The sequence below is a fragment of the Acomys minous genome (genome assembly GCF_964271855.1).
Source record: "Acomys minous genome assembly, chromosome: 7".
NCBI classification, from domain to species: domain Eukaryota; kingdom Metazoa; phylum Chordata; class Mammalia; order Rodentia; family Muridae; genus Acomys; species Acomys minous.
In genome coordinates this window covers 117209784-117232567 of record NC_140488.1, presented here as the reverse complement: position 1 = coordinate 117232567, position 22784 = coordinate 117209784, and the positions used below count along the sequence as shown (strand labels likewise).

At 42.9% G+C, this 22784-nt stretch overlaps 1 protein-coding gene across 1 annotated transcript; it reads left to right on the top strand.

Moving 5' to 3' along the window:
- Positions 1 to 17783: 17783 nt before the first annotated feature.
- Positions 17784 to 20049, top strand: LOC311601127 (uncharacterized protein). Its single transcript, XM_084788526.1, has 2 exons — positions 17784 to 17816; positions 17850 to 20049. Exon 2 carries the CDS (start codon positions 17862 to 17864, stop codon positions 19344 to 19346), a length of 1485 nt encoding a protein of 494 aa, XP_084644652.1. The 5' UTR covers positions 17784 to 17816; positions 17850 to 17861; the 3' UTR covers positions 19347 to 20049.
- The last annotated feature ends 2735 nt before the right edge of the window (positions 20050 to 22784 follow it).

The window sequence follows — 22784 nt, the reverse complement described above, 5'->3', positions numbered from 1 at the left end:
AGCTGGAAGCTTATCCATAGAGTACCTCTTAATTGGGAACTGCAGCATGGCTTCATCTTCCCTAGTTGATTTCTGAAAGATAGTGTAAGCCCTCCTCTGATGATGTTGCATTTGTTTGATCTCTCTTAATCAGTCCACTTTAGTTATTACTGATGGATATTGTAAACACTTGATTTGATGATGTTTGGCTGCTTCTATCTGCTACATGCTATTTGCTCTTTTACATTTACTATCCACATAAAACTCACTACTTTAAAACCTAAAGATTATTCCCCTCATGGTGCAGAATAGAGTCACAAAGGACCACATACTCTATGACTTCATTTAGAAAATATGTCTAGATAGAACCAAATCTAATAGAGACAAATAAGGATTATTGATTGTGAATGGCTGGCTATAAGAATGGGGAGGGATTGCAGATGGACCATAAGGTGATGATGACATTAGAAATTTGGATTGTGCCAAGCATGGTGGTGCACTCAGGGAGTCAAATGCAGAGGCCAAGGCTGGTGCATCTTATGAATTCAAGGCCAACCTGGCCTACAAAGCAAGTCTAGGACAGCCAAGGCTACACAGAGAAACCTTGTCTTTAAAAACAATAAATAAATAAATAAATAAATAAATTCATTAAATTAAATTTTAAAAAAAGAAAAAAGAAAGAAATTTGGAGTATAATGATAGTTGGTCCACTCTTCAAAGATACTATCATTAACTTGTACAATAAAACGGGGTGAAATTTGTGGTCTGTAAATTATACTTCAAGAAGTATTTACTTAAGAAGTAAGGGAGGTAGAAAGTGAAGCTTTCTACTCTTCACTTAACAGAAATTGCTTCTTTGAGTGGGAAGCTTCACAGATTTTAGTCCATCAAAAGCTCCTTGCCAAGATAAAATTAAAGAACATGTATCAAGAACACATGAGGGATGTTTTTTAATAATGCAGGCAGAAATTCACATATTGAGTCATTCACTTAGTATATTAGTCTGAAGTTGCTATACTATGGATTTTTTTATGAATTTGATTGAGACACATAGCTTTCATTCAGCTAAATTCTCTATTATAATTATGCTACTAATTTTCAACTTCTACTGAACCCTTATTTTGAGTCCGGATATTTTTATTAGTCAGGGTTCTCTAGAGTGGAATGAATTTCTCTCTCTCTCTCTCTCTCTCTCTCTCTCTCTCTCTCTCTCTCTCTCTCTCTCTCTCAATATAGATATAAAGTGAATTTATTGAAATGAGTTGCAGACTGCAGTCCACCTAACCCAGCACTGTCTATTTGTGAATGGAAAGCCCAATAATCTAGTAATTGTTTAGTCTCACAAGGCTGGATGTTTCAGCTGGTTTTCTGTATATACTAGAGAAATAAGCTGAAGAAATAAGTTCCAATGCCGGTAAAGGAATTCTAGTGCTAGCAAGGTGAGGGCAAGCAGGCAAAGAACAAACCTTTCTTCTTCCATGTCCTTTTATAGAGGATATGGCCCAGATGAAAGGTGTGTTTTTCCACCTCAAGATCTGAGTCAAAGGTAGGTGTCTCCCTACCTCGAAGTTTCATACAAGAAGTGGATTCACCCACTTTAAACCAAGCAGAAAATCTCTCACAGGTGTGCCCTCCTTTTCTGGATTGTAGTTCATTTCATATATAGTCAAGTTGACAATGAAGAATAGCTATCACAATGTCTGGTTGTCTTGGAACTCATTATATAGACCAGGTTGGCCTCAAATTCACAGAAATACACCTGCCTCCCCTATGTTGAGATTAAAGATGTGTGCTACCACACTTGACTTGAAAACTCTGTCATCAAGGTTATATATGCACCCTGTTTTTGGCTATACTTTGGCAAGCTTTTGTTGTGCAAGGATATTGTTGAGCACAACATACTTCTATCTTGCTGGGAAGGAAAGAAAAGAAAAAGAGAAAATGTATTCTAAGTAAAGTTGACCTTTCTGATTTATTTCCTTTTAATTAACTTGTCAAAGAATATATTTTCTGCTTGATAGTCTCCTGTATTAGTAGTTTTTCAATAGCATACTGGTGATTTATTTCCTTTGAACAGTTGTTTTCATTCCTTTGTTCTTTTTCATTTAATTTTTAATATTTTTATGAAAATCATACATGAATACTATATTTACATAATTTTACACCTTCTTCTTCCCCTCCAAGTGTTCCTGTGTTTTCCCCAAACTCCATCTTTCAATGTCATAACCTTTTCTTTGATAATTCATTGCACACAGACACAGACAGACAGACAGACAGACATACACACATGCACTCAAGAGAGCTCATTTAATGCTGCTCTTATTTACATGTGTTTAGGGCTTACCACTTGGGATTGTATAATCTATGAAGGGACTCTTCTCTGAAGAAAACTGATGCCTCAACTTTCAGCAGACATTGACTGCCTCTTATTCTTTATTTAGGGATGGGAGCATGCAACACTCCCCTTATCTCATGTTGGCTAGCGTTGTCATAAGGCAGGTCTTGTTCAGACAACTGTAGTGTTGAGATTCCCTGTCATGTCTAAAAGGTGTTTTTCTTCTCTTTTACAGTCTTCTGATCTTTTCTTTCAAGATGTCCCTTGATTCCTAACACTGCAGTAATGGCACTAATACTTTGAAGATAATCAACATTTGTCTAACTAAGGCCTGCTTAGTAGGAGGGAGTTAAGACCTGGCCAACTGGTGACGTCATACATCTTAGAGGAGAACCTACTTCTGTCATTTTTCTAGATCGGTCTAGTTTCTAACTGCAGTCTAAATGCTTAGCTTTGTACCCACAGGTAAGTCTAGCTCTCACCCCTCACTGAAGAAACTTCTTTGTGCAGCAGATGGGGACCATTGCAAAGATTTACAACTGGTCAAAATGCAGAGAATAACTGACAGTTGGATGATTAAAGCCAACTGGTAAATCTATACCGCACGCCGTATACCTGAAACTTATCCCTTTATTCTATTTTCTCCTGCTCAGTTTGCAGATAAGTGTTGACTTTAACTGTTTCCCCTTCAAAATGCTTCCATTTGTATAGTTTTATTTTGGGCAGAAATCAAATACAAATACCTCCTAAATGGAAGTGGGTGGCTCCATGCTCTGTATAAAACTTGCATCTTCTGGTGGATAAACTTTTCCAGTTTTCTTGGATATATACCTATTCTTTCTCCCCTTTCATATCTGAGTACAAAATAAGGAATGGGGAAACAGGTTATGAAAGTGCCCTTTATCTCTTTGACTATTGACTTTTTACATGATTTCTTCCCATCCCCCAGGTATAGGAATTCAAGTAGCTAACAGGTTGTTCCAGCAAGATGTGAGCATAGGGTGAACTTAGAACACTCCTGAATTAAACTATCCTAGGATTAACTGTGAAAATTAGAGCTTAAATTGGGCCTTACTAAATTTGAACCATGAATCTGTTCACTGGTAAATTACTCGGCCAACAGCTTTCCTTTAAAGGAGGTAATTTTTAAGGACCTTTTAACATCCATTTGTGAAACACACCTGTACCCTTAGGAATAAACTAAAAATGTGAACCCTGCATAATTATGGCATCTATGAAAAGTTGGATTTGGTTGCTATTTATATGTTCGTTGACCAACTTCATAATATTTACTCCTATATAGTTTTACTGGGAGGCATATACTGAAGTAAACTCACATAGAACTCCTAAATGTTGTCAGTAAGGAAGTGCCTACCCGGGGCTTCAGCGATGGTTCAGGCCACTTACTACTTTTGCAGAGGGCCTAGGTTTGTTTCCCAGCATCCTCACCACGTAGTTCACAACTGCCTGTTATTCCAGTTCCAGTGGACCTGCTGCCTTCTTCTGGCTTCTGTAGGCATTGGGTACACATGTGGCACACATAACATGCATGCAGGCAAACCACGCATGCATATAAAATATTAAGTAAATAAATAAAATTTAAAAGAGCATGCACACCTATTATTTGATCTCAGCCTCACACTTTATGTATGCGTAATTTTTCTATGTCTACATGCATGAGAAGAAATGTGGTTAACATTTACTGTGGATTTTGTAAGATACACATTGGAGAATGCGTTCTTCCTCCTGCAATAGGGCATAATTACTTGGGGAGAAAAGTCAGAGATTTTAAATAGGGCTGCCTCTACTAATAATACTGCTGAGCATTTGGGATTAGTTTGTTCAGCCTGGTGTAATAATTAACACAGATGAGTAAGGTATAGTGAGGGAGAGGCTTTCTTCTTTAGGCCATTATTATTTAAAAGACCAATAAGGCATTTCAGAGTTAGATATAACCAAAATGCTTTCTTCTAAATGTCTTTTTTTTCTTCAAAAAGAGTTGATTTTATTGTTAAGAAAGTACCATCCAAAAAGAAAGAAAGAAAGAAAGAAAGAAAGAAAGTACCATCCATTTTTACTATCATTTAAAATATTTTGTTAGTTGATGCTTTAATCACTTTCACAAGTTCTTTTACTAAATCATAGTTTATCCAGAAATAAATGGTAAGCTGGAAGCATCTGAGGATTCTTTTCATTTTCCTGTGATAGCTTTTGAGCAGGGTTTCAAGCTGGCGCATTTAATATTGCCTTTGGGGCAATTACACTGTGAATTAAGTAGCCTTGTGGCTGCCCATGCCTTTGTTCTATGGAACTGTAAGATGGGAATATAATCTAATAACATTGCTATTCACATGACATTTCTTGCTCATCTTTTCCAGCCTAGTGCTCAATGCTGGTATGTTGCCAATTTCAATCCTAACTGTTATAGAAGAAGCTTGCTGTCCAAAGAACTTCCTGCCCTGGGCCTCTGTGTGAATTAGCCCATCTTTCTACTCTGGCACACATTCATTTACTCACCAAGCATAAACAATGTCCCTCTTTTGTTCACGGCTCTGTGCAGACTACTAGGTATCTGTCTAGAGTAGGACAGTTTCTGTCTTAGGAAGAGACTAGCAGGAGACCCTCAATAATCTGCTACTTTGTTTATTGGAAATTCTTTTAGGATCAATACCTGTGGAAAGGAGGGGACAGCAACACCTGAGCTGGGAGAGCTTAAGCTTCTGGTTTCAACAAAGTTCTTTATTGATCTGTAGGAGAATTCTGGTATTGGGATGACAAAGAACCAAGAATTTGCACCCAAGACTTTAGATGCTATGGCTGCCCTGGTTGGATCTTACATGAGGGGATTTCTTTTTCTTTTTTCTTTTTTTTTTTTTAACCCAAGGTAATCCTTGAAAGTGGTTAACAGAGAGCTAGGAGTTAGCATTCTCAATAGCTGAAGGAATGCATTCTTCAGTTCTGAAGATGGATCTTAGATGGCACTCCATAGTGTCCACAACTACAGCCAGTGAATGCAGAGGTTGTTACGACCTCTTTTTTGCTTCAGTCCAGGAAATTGGGGGAGAGGAGAAGAAATCCATCCCCACTAACCATTTGGAATGTCACCATCAGAACATCTAGTAGTAAATTCTAGTCACTTGGCAGCAGTTTCTTTTTGTTACATTTGTTTTGAAATTTTTGCTCCCTACATGGTTGGTATCAAAGTAATGAGGCTCCTCTCCGCTCTCTAAGTAGGACATTGTGTTAGTTATGAAAGTCCAATAAATATTTTTCTTTCTATAGGACTTCACAACAGAAATTATTTGAGTTTATTTCTGATGCTTGTCTCAAAGGATATCTACCAGGAAAGACATACATTATTTTTCATTACACATGTCTAGGGCTCCATGTGTTCCAGTTTTCATGGGAGAGTACCAATTTATGCCTTTGTTCCAACATAATTATTGATAGTACATTTTCAACCTTAAATACTCAGGCTGATTATATCATGGCCTTGCAAACATTAGATAGAATGTGACTATCCATAAAAACATTAAGCTGCATAATAACCAAATTAGCACTTATTCCCAAGTTAGTGTCATTGACTCAGACACTTTTAGAACTCTGCTGTTGGAAATGCTGATGGGATTCGTGTATGAAATGTTCACAAGGGCTTTCACTTTCTTCACATTCTATCTCATTCTCTGTCTTCCCATTTTTCTCTCACATCACTTTTCTTCATCATAAACAACAATCCTGCTGGCCACACTAGAATTATTTCTCATAACCCTGGGATTTAGCTTTAATTGAGTTTGTTTCCTAAGTCAAAACTTTTTTCCAAGAATGGGAATGTGAGAATGTGCTTAACATTGCAACTTTCTCCCACTCCCTTCCTCTCTTTTCCTTTCTCTCTTCCTCCATCTTTTACATAGTACATCAAATAATATAACAGAAGATAATCACAGCTGCTGACGCCGAAAGGGTAATTCTTAACACGCTTCTTCTCCATGCCTGAATTCTGTACCAATGGACAAAGACAGAAAAGCTAGCTGGGTACAGAAGGACAACAAAAGTATATTTGCCAGTGGTGAAAACATTACCTTGACATTTTCCTCTTGTGTTGGTGCAAGAAATAGTAAGGTGATGGTCAACAAGGAACGTGGCTAGGGTGACTGTCTTCTACTTTTGTCAAATCACTCCTACATTGCTGACTTCTGCCTTTGCAATGTTCTTTAATCACTGATGGGTAAAGCACATTTTGTATGGGGAAGGTTCTGAAAATAGAATGATACAACAATTAGATTGATCCCAAGGTTTCTTAAAATCAACCCCCTTTGCTCTTCACAATCCTGACTTTTTGTCCTTTGCCCCTTTCTCCCAACAGTTAATTTATCTGTTGCTACATGCTGTTCTTCATCTCATAGTTTTCATTCCAGGAAAAAAAAAACTACAATACTTCTCGAATGCCTTGGTTGCTTATATCTTTCTGTGGTTTACATCATTGTTTCTGCTTCCTGAGAGCACCAGCTAACACCCATGCCTCATCTTATAATACTACTGATGATTTTTGCCTTCTTTTGAGCCAGGGGCCACGTTTCAGATGCAGCTTCAACTATGATGCTTATACCGGGCTCTAATACCCAGCTATGGCCAGGTAGACCAATAAAAGTCACAGTTTTACCACTTCCTTTGTTCTGTGGGGATGACTGTGATGAATAAGAGAGTATGGATGGCTTTCTCCATGTGTATCACTGTGAGGCAGCTGGATAATCTTCAGAAGCAATGGCCAATTCTGTAATATTACCTACAAAGGCTTTATATGCGTTCTCAGCTGCATATTCCTTCTCTACTTACATAAGTTCTGCCCCCCACCAACTTGCCAATGCTTTCCCACCTGCAAAAGCCCTCCCACCTGCATATGCCTTCTTACCTACATAGGCTCTTCCACTGGCTTATGCCTTCCAACCTGCATAAGCCCAACTATCTGTCTATCTGCCTAAACCCTCCCACTTGTCTTTTTCTTTCCATTTACATAAACCTCCCATAGGTCTCTCTTCCCACCTTGCATAAGCCCTCCCACCTATATATGACCTTTCCACCTGCCTTTGCCCTCTCACCTGCATTTGCTCTTTCACTTGAATATGCCTTCCCATCTGTTTATTCTTTTCCCTAAGCATACTTTCCCATAAGCATATGCTCAACCAGTTGCACATTCCCTCCTCCCTGTATATTGCCTCCTGCCTGTATATTCTCTCCTCACTGAAAGTAATCCATTATCTGTTTGTGCCTTGTCTCCATGGTACCCTGACTTCTTTACTATGTTTCCTTTCTCCTCCATTATTGCTTCCCAGAATGACCCCTTCCTTTACAATCTAGGGTAACACAAGCAAAACAGGATGTGTCTTGGCACACAGGACATCATCTGCCTGGTAATAAAAGCATAATCATTCTACATTAAAACTTTTACATCACAAATGAACTGACTTTCCCATCTCTCCTTTCTCTATCACATTCACAGAGCCATTTCTTTTAATCTAGAAAATTGTGCCCACTGTTAAATGCCATTATTATAATTTTTTCTGGCCGATCTGAAATGAAAATAATTATCATTTCTCTAATAGTCTGAAATGACTTTTTGTCTTGTTACTTTGCCTAGTCTAACTTTTAATGTGCATTCAGCTAACATGGAGGCAATTTAGCCTCAAAATGATATGATCAAACTCCACTATTAAATATGACTGCTCATGATAAAAGAGTTCAAGGTCTGAAAATAATTGCAGGTATTGTATTGTGGCCCACATATAGTTTTTTTCATCTGGACTAGCTAAAGTAGCAATAAGATGATAAGAGGAAATTTTGGCGGAAAGAAAAAAAAAATAAAAGAAAGAGCAAAGATCCAAATAATTCATCTTTTGAAGTGACTTTTAAGCATGAACACATTACTTGGAGATCCAAAAGTAGTTGATGAGATTTTAGCTAATGCAGTGAGTGGAGAGAGACATGGGACTTCAGGCACTAGTACTGGATTCTTGGTTTCTGGTTAGTACTTTGTGGCCTGCATGGTAAACCTCTCACACCAGAGATACAAGACTTTCAGGAATTTCTAAAGTCCTTTGGCCTCTCAGAGAATGATAATTTCCTTCTCAGTAAAGGCATGATTTCACCTGTGCTTTTGCTGTCACCAAGTTCTTGTCTTTCTGAGTCTTGCCCAGCTCTGCTTTCACTGGGCTGGTACAGGCTTATTGGAGTTGACTGGACTAATCTCAGGCATGTTTATCTTTTAGTGAATCAGATAGTGGAAAGCCAGGGGTGCTTCTGTAACTTAAGGAAGCTGAATGTCCCTGTGTCTTAGTGTTCTATTGCTGGGAAGATGCACCATGACAATGGCAACCCTTATAAAAAGAGTCATTTAATTAGGGACTTGCTTTCAGTTTTAGAGGGTTAGTCCATTTTCATGGTGGGAAGCATGGTAGCACACAGGCAGAAAGAGTGCTGGAGATAGTAGTTGAGAAATACCTTCTGATCCACCGGTCAAGAGAGAGACTTTAGACTTGGCACAGACTTTTGAAAACTCAAAGCTCACCTCCAGTGATACACTTCCTCCAACAAGGCCACATCTCCAAATCCCTTCAAATACTGCCTCTTCCTAGTGGCCACACATTCAAATCTGTGAGCCTGTAGGGGCCGTTCACTGACCTCATTCTTCTCATTGACCTCCATAAGCTGTTAGCCATTTCATAATGGAAAAATAAACTTAGTTCATCTTCAAAAGTCTCCTTAATCGATCACTGTCTCAACACTGTTTAAAAGTCCAAAATTCTTCCAGTGATTTATTCATTTACTCTCTATAAGACTCTCTCATAGTCTGGCCTCTCTAAGGGCCTCAAGACCCTGCTATACCACTCCTGGGAATATACCTAAGAGATGCTCCACCATACAACAAGAACATTGTTCAACTATGTTCATAACAGCTTTATTCATAATAGCCAAAATCTGGAAACAACCTAGATATCCCTCAACTGAAGAATGGATAAGGAAACTGTGGTACATTTACATAATGGAATACTACTCAGCTATCAAAAACAAGGAAATCTTGAAATTTGAAGGCAAGTGTATGGAACTAGAAAGGAAAGGCACACATGGTATATACTCACTTATAAGCAGCTATTAGCTCAACATAGATGTCCTCTGAGTGATTCCACCCACTGGGGGATCAAAGATTCTGGGACTCTCAGCCAGACTATGTGCAGAGTTGGGGGACAGAAGGACTGAAAAGAGTCAGGAGTTCCCAAAGGAGACCATCAAGTCCTGCAGATCTGGACCCGGCTGGGCCTGTACAAACTGATAGACCAAGTAAGAACAATGCATGCAGAGAACCAATACCTCTTGTTCAGATGTAGCTGCTGGACAGCACTCTCCACATGGAGGAGGGTGGGAACACGGACTATTTCTGCCATCATCTCTGGTGCCAGTGATTTCATCATTTCTCCTTGGAGGGGCTGCCTCCAAACTCTGCATTTCTGTGTGAGAAGTCAAGGAGCTCTTCTTTTAGATATCTAACTCCTTTCAGCTACAACAAACTTCTCTTTCTTGGGCTGGTTCCACTCACTGCTCATAGCTTTCCTTGTCGGGTATTCCGTGGCTCTGGAATCTTCAACATCTTGGTGTCTCTAACACAATCCAGGCTTCTGCTTCTTGCAATGGCATCTCTTTGCTTCTTTGCAGGGATACCTGACACATGCCTAGATTCAGTATCTTTCCTGAGAGAGAGAGAGAGAGAGAGAGAGAGAGAGAGAGAGAGAGAGAGAGAGAGAGAGAGAGAGAGAGAGTTCCCACAATCTCTTTCTTATATCCTTGAATCTAAAGCCAGACCCATGTGGCCAAAGCGTCCTAGTTCTTATGTTTGCTTGGGGCTGGAACATGGCCCCCCTCATTCAATTCCATGTACATTAGTTTTCTGCTTCCCATGCTTTCCTTCGCTCCTGGAGCTTTTCTTTAATTCCTTTCACAAGCTAGAAGTTTAGTTAGGTAGGATCATCCCTGAGGTCACCACTCTCTTTATTCCATTTAGCACCGGATTTTTCTACTTATCTCCTCGAGTACAAGACTTAGCTCCTTTACAGTTCCTGGCGCTTCTTTTCACTTCAAACTGTACATTTTGTATTTTTCCTTTTTCAGCTTGTTCCTTTTCATGTTAGAGATTCATAAGAGTGGCTACTAATAAGTACATGACACAGTCAATACTAGGATATATTAATATTTTCTCTGCCAATAAAATTAATAAAAAAAACTCTTCAATAATCTAAAACTCCTCAATTTAGCCTTAGGAAGATTTTTTTTTTTTGGACAAGGGCAAAAAGCAGCCACATACTTTGCTGAAATATCACAAGGCTGTTTACTGTTCTTCCCTTTTGAAACTTCTTGAGCTGGGCTCCCATGGTTCAAATTACCCTTAAAACTGTCTTCCATGTTCCTGTAAGGATGGCCCATTAAGCCCCACTGTTGCTTTCCTAATCCAAAATCCAAAAGTCAACAATTCCCCAACAAGAAACATGGTCAAGCCTACCAGCAATGTCTTAGTATTCTATTGCTCTGAAGAGACACCACGACTAAGACAACTCTGATAAAAGAGATTATTTAATTGGGGCTTGTTTACAGTTTCAGAGGTTTAGTCCATTATTATCATGGTGGGAAGCATGGTAGCACATAACTGGAGAAATAGCTTAGAGATACATTATGATTCACAGGCAGCAGAGAAAACTGGACTTGGCATGGGCTTTTGAACCCTCAAAGCCCACTCTGAATGACACATTTCCTCCAACAATGCCACACCTCCTAATCCTTTCAAATAGTGCCACTCCTTGGCAACCAAGCACTCAAATCCATGAGCCTATCAGGACCTACTGAAACCCCCCCCCCACACACCCTGGTTTTGTGTTTCTTGTGTATCTTGTCCATGGTACCTTCACTATTGTGAATGTTGGCTGGTACTGATATGTATGTCATATTTGATCACTGTCACACATCTCTGTTGTGTGATTTTTTTTCTGTTCTCTGCCTGCATAATAATCATGCACACTTCTCCCCAACGAGCATTTTTAATTAAAATAGTTGTAGATTTACGTGAAAGGTACAAAAATTGTACAAATTATTTCAATAGGTGTTTACCTCAATTTCTTCCCATGTAACTACCTTATGTCAGCATAATTCAGTTATCAAACCAGGAGCACTACTATAACATAAAGAACCAAGCTACAGACTTTTGGATTTTACTATTTCTTCTGGGTAAATGGCCTTGTGCATTCCAGAATCCCATAACTGCATTTTTCTATTCTAGGATTCCATGTTACATATACTTATTATACCTTTTCTTCTTTTCTCTCCTCTAATCTGTGACAGTTCTTCAATCTTGTCTTTTGTGACCATAAAATTTCTGAAGATTTGATTTCTCTTTTCTTACTTTTTTCTTTTCCTGTTTTCCTCCCTTCTTCCCTCCCTCTTCCCTCCCTTCTTTCTTTCTTTCTTTCTTTCTTTCTTTCTTTCTTTCTTTCTTTCTTTCTTTCTTTCTTTCAAGATAGGGCTTCACTATGTAGCTCTGGCTATCCTGGAACTCACTCTGTAGAACAAGCTGACCTTGAACTCACAGAGATCTGTCTGCCTTGTAGAACAAGCTGACCTTGAACTCACAGAGATCTGTCTGCCTTTTCCTCCTGAGTGTCGGGATGACAAACTTGCACCACCAAGCCCAGCAGTAACCTGTGAAACTTTTAATGAGAGTTTCTCAGTTACTCTGTAACAGTCGTTTTAATTTGGAGTGATTTTTTTCCTAATAGTCTGAGGTTGTGCAAATTTTGCGGGCACAATATACAAATTTGCTCTGCCCTTCCTAGCACATCACCACAGGGGCACAGGTTCCTCCATTACTTGGTTAAGGTAAAGCCTTTCCCTTTGGCATTGATACAAATTGTAAAGAGATAGTTTGCTCTCATACTAGTTCCCATCTTTCCTCAAAATTTCACCTACTGATTTTAGCACAGGTAAGTCTTGCCTGTAACAATTTTTATGGTATTTGTCATGTTGTAATTTTTCATCTCTCATTCTTTCCATTTTCACTACTTACTTTTGTTAATTGATACATGTTTTCTGACATGTACAATTTCATATATATATGAAAATATGAATATATATTGCCTTTTGTGACCATGAAGTTCCTAAAGATTTTATTTATCTTTTCTTATCTTTTTCCATACACACACACACACACACACACACACACACACACACAAATTTCCATATAAAGACACACACACACACACACAAATTTCCATATAAAGACACACACACACACACATGCACACGTATCCCCCATAGTAACCTTCCTCTCATTCCAGCATGGCTACCATTCTCTTATATTCATGACTTTCGCTTTTATTCTGTGACCCATTTAGTTTAACCCAGACCATCTGTGTGACTAATGGATTGGATTGGAGCTATCCATTGGAACCTGGTGGGATCATCAATACACATGCAACTAAAGGTAGTAGTTCCTCAGTTCCCTAAATTTTTCATTAGCAAATAATACAACAGTGAGGAGTAGGGCTCCTGAGCCTTTGCTCTATCCTTTGGGTGCTGATGGGCTCATTCTTGTACACTGCAGGCATCTGTAGCTGCTATGAGTTTGTGATCACAATGCCTGTGTCTTGTCCGGTAAGTGAAATTTCACAGCCATTCTTCCTCTTTTAGCTGTCGTGCCGTCTACCCTTGCCTTTCACAATGTTCCCTAAGCATTGGAAGGCATAGTATAAATGTCATGTTTTAAGGCTGAATATACATATGACACTTATTATGGGCCCCACTGGTCACTGCAAAGAGAGTCTTCTCTAAGTAATGCTGAGATTAACATTCATGTAAATTTACATCTTCTTTTAAATTTGGAATTCCTCTGGAGTGGTGTGAGAGCTGTAAGCCCTTATTAGTTTACTTATATATGTGGTTATTTATCATCATAGATTTATGGGCATTTATTTTATCCTATGGGTTCTTATCCATTACTGTTATTTTTCAAATTGTTCACTTTGTGATCCCTGGGAGATTCTGGTTGGTACCTGTGTCTTTTTGAGATAGCCTTTAAAATGTCTAGATATATAATTTATCTATTTGTTTGTTTATCCATGCTCTGGAGTCAACTACTTCTCTAGGGAGTCCCACTCTGTTTTGAAGAACTGTAGTTAAGAAACCAAGCCTAGAGAATAATTCTCCGAATTGTTTGCTGATTGTGTCTACAGTGAGTAGACAGAGCTAGATAATGTATGTATGTACTAACCCAGATACACCCCCCTCTCTTCCTCCTCCTCGTCTTTTTCTACTCCCCCTCCTCTTCCTTTGAAATAAAGTCTCTTTATGTAGACCAGTTTGGCCTTGAATTAACTGAGATCTGTCTGCTTCTGCCTCCTAAGTTCTGGGATTAAAGGCTTGAGCCACTACACCTGGTTTTACATCTATATTTCCTATGTAGTTGGATGTATATGGCCAAAAGCTGTAAGTTCCTTCTGACATCTCTAATTCCAATTCAATACCACAAGGTTTAGTCTAATGTTTCTCATATTTGAACTCTGAGGCTGACAAATATAGCTTTCATCATATAAACTATATTGTTTTCTGTTTTCCTTGTTGGCTGTCTGAAGGCAAGATCGGTCACCACAACCTCTACGAGAGTCATCCATACAAGTTCTTTCAGTGTTGTTGATCTTTCTGCTCAAACTGCTGTGGTCTGTCTGATTGACATAGGCTTCATTAAGTTAGACTAAGTGACCATGAATGGATTATTCAAGACTGATTGAAGGAGGCCATATTAGTCTCTAAGCATAAAACGAACTGTGGCGCCCGCGCCACCGCGGTACCGAGTCGAGGGTGAGGGACTGCGGATTTAACTCATGCACACACACACACACACGCACACGCGCACGCACACACACACACAATAACACAGTGGGTCCTTCACGCTAAGAGAGCAGCAGTCGCAGCAGCAGCCGTGGCAGTGGTTTATTCTTCTCTGTCAGAGTTCCAAAGAGCCTTCGTATAGGCAGCAAAACAGGAATCCTCCTCCCAGGTGAAATCCCTCAAGAAGTGATTGCACACAGGAGGACAAGTCTCGAGGAAGGGAGGGGTGCGTTCTCCAAGCAGTAAACGTGACTAGCTAATCAAGATAAACACAGACATGGAAGCTGCTAGAAACAGGACATGAAACAGCAAGACAGGCAGGCAGCCCAGTCGGGCCTGGTTCCTACAACAAACAAACAAAACAACAACAAAAACCCAACCCTTTAAGACCTTTAAAAATATATAGTTCCTGGATTTATTCAACCCTACCTTACATACAAAGTAATTTAAGAATTACTTACTCATATGCCTGTAAGAATCAAGTTTATTAACTAGAATGTCAAATTTGTATGAAATGCTTTTTCTTTAGATTTAAAAAATATTTATTTATTAAATATACAAAGTTGTGTCTGCATGTACAACTGCATGCCAGAAAAGGGCACAAGATATCACTATAGATGGTTATGAGCCACCATGAGGTTGCTGGGAATTGAACTCAGGAGCTCTGGAAAAGCAGCCGGTGCTCTTAACCTTTGAGCCAACTCTCAAGTCCTGTCTTTATTATTTATGATATCTAGCTAAAACATCTTCTAAAAATAATTACATTTAGACTTTTCTTCTCTATCTCACTTGGTGTGGTTATGATATTTATTTGCAATATAGTTTGATTTAATTTATGACTATATTCCATTTTGAGTTGTGCTTACATCCAACTTTATGAATTTATTTATTGGAGGAGTATATGTGACGCATGTTTTTTGTTTTTTATTTAATTAATTTATTCAGCTATTCCATGCCTTGGAATATACCCAGAAGACACTCCAGCACACAACAAGGACATATGCTCAACCATGTTCATGGCAGCCTTATTCATAATAGGCAGAACCTGGAAACAGTCTAAGTGTCCCTCGGTCGAAGAATGGATAAAGAAACTGTGGTACATTTACACTATGGGATACTATTCAGCTATTAAAAATAAGGAATTCCCAAATTCCGGACAAATGGATTGAACTAGAAATGATTATAATGAATGAGTTAACCCAGTAGCAGAAAGACTCACATGGTATATACTTAATTATAATTGGATACTAGCCCAAGAGGCACGTCCCACGAAACTCTCTTCACTTACTAGGAGACGGGGATAGATGTGATGTATGTTTTTAAAATTAAAATTGAATCACATCACTTTTCCCTTCTGTTCCTTCCTTCTAGCCCCTTCCAGCTATGAACTTCTCCCTTCTCCTCACTCTTAAATTGCTAACCTCTTTTCTCTTATTATTATTGTTACATATATATGTATATATATGTTGTGTGTGCAAATATATTTAATTGTATATATGTATACATAAAGACAACCTGATGAATTTGTTTTTTATATTGGTGTGTATATGGTTTCAAAGCTGAGCATTCTGCATTGCACAAGAAATAAATGCTCATCCATGGAAAAAGGCTAATTCTCCTTCTCCCAGCAGTCATTGATTGCCTGTAGCTCTTTGTCTAGGAGTGGGAGCCCATGAAAATTTCCCCATGAAGAATGTTTCTTAGAAGTAAGGTTATGTTAAAGCATTCTGAGAAGCATAGCCTCCTCATTGATTATAACTATATCACTCTCCTTCTGTTGACCATTCCCTATAGAAGATAAAAATCTTCAGTTTCTGGCTTATCTGTATTGTACATATTTTGCATGAGAAAGCAAATACCTTATATTTTTCTTCTTCTTGCAATAAGTATAGTATATAATAGATACTGTTTTGCACTTTGACATTTTTGTTGTAAACAGGTTCATAGAGATATCACTCCTTATGTTGTTTTCAATAGCACCCCACCATGCAGATACATGATAGTTTATTAAAATCTTCTATTTTGTATATAATTTGGATTATTTCCAGCATTTCATAATAAGCGTGCTGTAACAAATCATGCAGTGTGTATATACTTTTATTGTGGGATATATAACTTCAAAATATATTCCAAGCACTAGAATTTCTATATGAAAATAAATACCTAAGTCGTTGGATAATACAAAATTTCTTCCCAGAAATATTATATTATTTTGCAAACCTCCAGTCATATATATCAATACCTGCTTTCCTGTGGGGAATGAAATGCATTGCTATGCTTTTTAAGTCTTGTCAGTTGATAGGTAAGAAATGGCATTTCCATGTTATTTTTGTTTTAATTTTTTCTTGTAAGACCCCCTCCCCTGTGCACCCGGCATAGCAAGCATAGCAGCAGTAACGTTATCTTGCAAGGCAAGACTAGAATAATGGGTTCCCGAGATAAGATAAGGCCTGGAGCTCAGAGGAGAAAGATAAAAGCGTGCTTGTCCTTGTCAAACAAGATATTTATGGTCGGCCATCTGGCCCAGGGAGTGGGCAAACTCCCCTGTTCCCATCCGATGGCCGGGCCATAACCTCGCTCCACGTCAAACAAGATATTTATGGATGGCCACCTGGCCCAGAGAACAGATAAACTCCCCTGTTCCCAAAGCCCACCTAATGACCGGACTATAACCTCGCCTCATTTAAATTTACCAATCAGAGCCCTGTAACTATGCTTTTTCGCTTCTGTAACCGAGCTTCCCGCCAAACTCCCTATAAAGGACCCCCTAAAGACTCGCTCGGCGCGCCAGCCTCTCCGGAGACTGAAACGCCCGGGTACCCGTCCCCTTAATAATAAAGCCTCTTGCTTGTTGCAGCCGAAGCCTTGGTCTCATTGGTTCTTGGTGGGGGTCTCCACGTTAAGACCGCCGTGTCGGGGGTCTTACATTTGGAGGTTCCACCGAGATCGGGACCCCCGCCCAGGGACCACCGACCCAAACTCGTGAGGTAAGCCCTCGTGCCGGCCGGCTTAGTCGTTGTTGTCCTTTCGTCTCTTTGTTAATTATTACGTTACGTGTCTCGGTGTCTGCGCAGACTCTCTGAATCTGGCAAGGACCGGGAGGAGTTGACGAGCTCGGACTCCCCCCTTGCGCCACCGGGAGACGTCCCGGCGGGATTCCGTAGGGACTCTCCGTCCCACCAGAACCCTGCCTCCTCCAGGGTTATTTGGGGCTCCGGCCCATCTGAGAGGCTATTCGCCTCATCTGGGAGCGGCGCCCGGGCTGCCGTCTCCAACCTCCGTTTTATTTTCGCTTTGGCGCAAGCGTCCCGCGCAGGCTGTGTCTGGTCTTCTGTGTCTAGTGTTTCTCTGTTGTGTTTCGTTCTATATTTTTGGTACCATGGGTCAGACTCTTGTCACCCCGCTAACCCTTACTTTGCAGCATTTCAAAGAGGTCCGTGCCATTGCGCACAATCTGTCAGTAGAAGTTCGCAAGGGCAAATGGGGAACTCTTTGTTCCTTTGAATGGCCTACGCTTTATACCGGGTGGCCACGAGATGGCACTTTTAACCTTTCTCTCATTCTACAGATCAAGTCCAAAATTGTAGACCCTGGACCACACGGTCATCCGGACCAGGTCCCCTACATAATGACTTGGGAATCTCTCGTTCGTGACCCCCCTCCATGGGTCAGACCTTTCCTCATTCCGCCCCCTCCTATCCCCACCTCCCTTATCACGCCCACCTTAGAGCAGCCGCCGGCCCGGACTCCAGCGGCTTCCCCTGGGGCCGGTCCCCATTCCGCTTTGACGCAGCCGCCGGCCCCAACCCCGGCGGCCCCTGCTGGGGCAGGTCTCTACCCCGCCATTGTACGCGCCCCCCCCAAGGTCTTGCCACCGGATGAGGGACCCCTCCTGGATCTCCTGACTGAAGAACCACCCCCTTATCGGGCCCCAGGCCCAGCCTCACCGGCCGGACTTCAGGCTCCCTCGGCTCCTCCCTTGCCGGGGCCACCTGAAGATATTGCGCCGCCGCCGCCTGAGCGCTCCGGACCCGCGCCTCGCCCTGACGATAGTGCTCCCGCCGCAGCAACCGAGGCCTCACCAATGGCCGGCCGACTCCGCAGCCGGCGCGAGGTTCCACCCCAGACCTCTCAGACCTTCCCCCTTCGGGCTGGCACGGGTGGCCAGATACAATATTGGCCGTTTTCCGCCTCAGATCTTTATAACTGGAAAAATAATAACCCTCCTTTTTCTAAGGACCCCTCCCGACTAACCTCTCTAATTGAGTCCATTCTAGTTACCCATCAACCCACTTGGGATGATTGTCAACAGCTCCTACAGACGCTCCTCACCTCCGAAGAAAAGCAGCGCGTCCTTCTGGAAGCACGCAAGAGCGTCCCAGGAGCTAATGGGCGGCCTACCCAGCTGCCCAACGAAATTGACAGTGCTTTCCCCTTGGAACGACCAGACTGGGACTTCAACACTGAGGAAGGTAGGGCCCACCTATGTCTTTATCGTCAGCTGCTCATAGCGGGTCTCCAAAAAGCCGCCAGGCGGCCCACCAATTTGGCCCAGGTTAAGATGGTTACTCAGAAAGCAGATGAGACGCCGTCAGCTTTTCTTGAACGTCTGAAAGAGGCCTACAGGGTTTACACTCCATATGACCCTGAGGACCCCCTCCAGGCCACCACCCTGGCAATGTCCTTCGTCTGGCAGGCTGCCCCAGATATCAGACGCAAATTAGAGAGATTGGAGGGACTTAGAGAAAGTACAGTTCAGGATCTTTTAAAGGAGGCAGAGAAAGTTTATAATAAGAGAGAGACGCCGGAAGAGAGAGAAGAAAGGCTTAGAAAAGAGTCCGAAGAAAGGGAAGAGAGATTAAGAAAAGAAGCGGAAGAAAGGGAAAATGCTAGAGATAAAAAGAGACATAGAGAGATGAGTAGACTGTTGGCCACCGTAGTTTCAGGGCGCCAGGATAGTCAGGGCCAGGGAGAACGGAGAAAAACCCCTGTGGATAAGGACCAATGTGCCTATTGTAAGGAGAGAGGTCACTGGGTACGGGACTGTCCCAGGCGTCCCAAAGGGCCCCGTAGAACCCCCCCCTCCGCGGCTCTCCTCAACCTGGAAGACTGAAAAAGTCAGGGTCAGGAGCCTCCCCCTGAACCCCGGCTAACTCTAAATGTTGGGGGGCAACCCGTCACCTTCTTGGTGGATACGGGAGCTCAGCACTCCGTCCTCACCACTGCACCGGGGCCCCTGACAACAAAGACTGCCTGGGTGCAAGGAGCGACTGGCGGGAAGCCTTACCGCTGGACCACCGAGAGAAAAGTACATCTTGCCACTGGTAAGGTCTCACATTCCTTTCTTCACGTCCCGGACTGCCCATATCCCCTCCTGGGAAGAGACTTATTAACCAAACTCAAGGCCCAAATTCACTTCGAAGAAGGGCACACTCGTGTGACAGGACCGCAAGGGCGGCCTATTCAGACTTTGGTATTAAATTTAGAGGATGAATACAGATTATATGAGACTGACCCCCCTGGGAGCGATACCCCTAGCCCAGACTGGCAAGCCCTGTATCCATCATCATGGGCCGAAACTGGGGGAATGGGCCTAGCTCACCAACAGCCCCCCATATTAGTACACCTCAAGGCTTCTGCCACCCCAGTCTCTATCCGGCAGTACCCTATGTCACAGGAAGCCTACCTGGGAATACGGCCTCATATTCGGAGACTCCTGGACCAAGGCATACTGACTCCTTGTCAGTCTCCTTGGAACACCCCCTTGCTTCCTGTTAAAAAGCCCGGAACGGGAGATTATCGGCCGGTCCAAGACTTAAGAGAAGTCAACAAACGAGTTGAGGACATACATCCTACTGTCCCCAACCCTTACAACCTATTGACGGGGCTATCCCCAGACCATGTCTGGTACACTGTGCTGGACTTAAAAGATGCTTTCTTCTGCCTAAGACTGCATCCCTCCAGCCAGCCTCTCTTTGCATTCGAATGGAAGGACCCCGACTTGGGGATTTCGGGGCAACTAACATGGACACGGCTGCCCCAGGGATTTAAAAATAGCCCTACCCTGTTCGATGAGGCCTTACACCGTGATTTGGCCGACTTCAGGGTACGATACCCAGACCTCATTTTGCTCCAATATGTAGATGACCTCCTCCTGGCAGCCCCCTCTAAGGAGAGCTGCCAACGGGGAACCCATGCCCTCCTACAAGTCCTAGGACGGCTGGGGTATCGAGCCTCTTTCAAGAAGGCACAAATTTGCCAGACTGAAGTAACCTACCTAGGTTACTCCATCAAGGATGGACAGAGGTGGCTCACTCTGGCTAGAAAACAAACTGTCCTCCAGATCCCACCACCGCGGTCCCCCCGTCAGCTCAGAGAATTTTTAGGAACAGCGGGCTTTTGCCGCCTCTGGATCCCTGGGTTTGCGGAACTGGCAGCTCCCCTGTATCCCCTTACCAAGCCAGGAACGATGTTTGTCTGGGGGCCCACCCATCAACAGGCCTTCGAGGCTATTAAGACTGCCTTAATCTCAGCCCCCGCACTGGGGCTGCCCGATTTAACCAAGCCCTTTGAGTTGTTCATTGACGAGAAACAAGGCTACGCCAAGGGAATTCTAATTCAGAGACTGGGGCCCTGGAAAAGGCCTATAGCCTACCTCTCTAAGAAACTGGACTCCGTGGCAGCAGGCTGGCCCCCTTGTCTACGGATGGTTGCTACAGCCGCCTTACTCCTTAAAGACTCTAATAAACTCACCATGGGACAGCCAATTACTATCTTAGCGCCCCATGCCATGGAATCCCTGGTCCAGCAGCCCCCAGACAGATGGCTCTCCAACGCCCGGGTTACCCATTACCAGGCCATGCTTTTGGACTCGGACAGAGTCACCTTTGGGCCAACAACCAATCTCAACCCTGCCACGCTGCTCCCTCTCCCAGACGGGCCCGAGAATCATGACTGTCAACAAGTCCTGGCGGAAACCCACGGAACCCGCCCTGACCTCACTGACCAGCCCCTCCCTCACCCAGACTTCGTTTGGTATACGGATGGGAGCAGCTTCCTAGATAACGGGACACGACGGGCCGGAGCGGCTATCACCACCACCGACCAGGTAATATGGGCCAGCCCTCTGCCCCCAGGGACCTCCGCCCAGCGTGCTGAACTGATCGCCCTGACCAAGGCCCTGGAACTGGCAAAAGGAAAAAGGCTAACAGTCTATACAGACAGCCGGTATGCCTTCGCCACGGCCCACGTACATGGAGAAATTTATCGGCGCCGAGGACTCCTCACCTCAGAAGGTAAAGAAATTAAAAATAAGACTGAAATCCTGGCCCTCCTGAAGGCCCTCTTTTTACCCCAGCAGCTCAGCATCATCCATTGCCCGGGCCACCAGAAAGGGGACTCCCCTGAGGCTCGAGGTAATCGGCTGGCTGACGAGACAGCCCGCCAAGCCGCTACAAGACCCCTTGACACTCTCGAGGCGCTCTCCTTACAAGGGGACACCGGAGCGACAGGACAGCAGGACCGGAATTGGAAATTCACCGATGACGACATACAAAGACTTCAGAAGATGGGCGCTCTTCCTGAAGGCCCTGACCATTGGCGATACCAGGACAAGGTAGTCGTCCCCTCAAAAGAAACTGACTATTTAATTGACTACTTCCACAAGCTCACTCATTTAAGCGCCCAGAAGATGAAGACCCTCCTTGAAAAAGAAGAAACGGACTTTTACCTATTAGGAAAAAAAGAGGCCCTCCAGAGAGCCATTGACAATTGCCGGCCCTGCACGCTGGTCAATACCAACAAGTCCTTGAATTTATCAGGAACTAGGGTCCGAGGACACCGGCCAGGGACCCATTGGGAAATTGACTTCACGGAGATCAAACCAGGTATATACGGATACCGGTACCTGCTGGTCTTCGTAGATACTTTTTCAGGATGGACTGAAGCCTTCCCCACCAAACATGAGACGGCCAAGGTGGTTTCCAAAAAGCTTTTAGATGATATTTTCCCTCGCTACGGGATGCCACAGGTAATTGGGTCCGACAACGGACCAGCCTTCGTCTCCCAGGTAAGCCAGCAGGTGGCCAAACTATTGGGGATTAATTGGAAATTACATTGTTCTTATAGACCCCAGAGTTCAGGACAGGTAGAGCGCATGAATAGATCTATTAAGGAGACTTTGACTAAATTAACGCTTGCAGCTGGCACTAAGGACTGGGTGGCCCTGCTACCCCTGGCCCTATACAGGGTTAGGAACACCCCTGGCCCACATGGGCTTACTCCCTTTGAGATTGTCTATGGTTCACATGTTCCTATTGTTCACTTCCTTGACCCAGATATCGGCTCCTTCGCCACCAGGCCTTCCCTCCAGGCACACCTAAAAGCCCTCCAAGAGGTGCAAAATGAGGTATGGAAGCCTCTAGCCCGTGCTTATAAAGACCAGCTTGACAAGCCTCTGGCCCCTCACCCATTCCAGGTCGGAGACTACGTCTGGGTCCGGCGCCACCGGACCAAGAACCTTGAACCCCGCTGGAAAGGACCTTACGCTGTT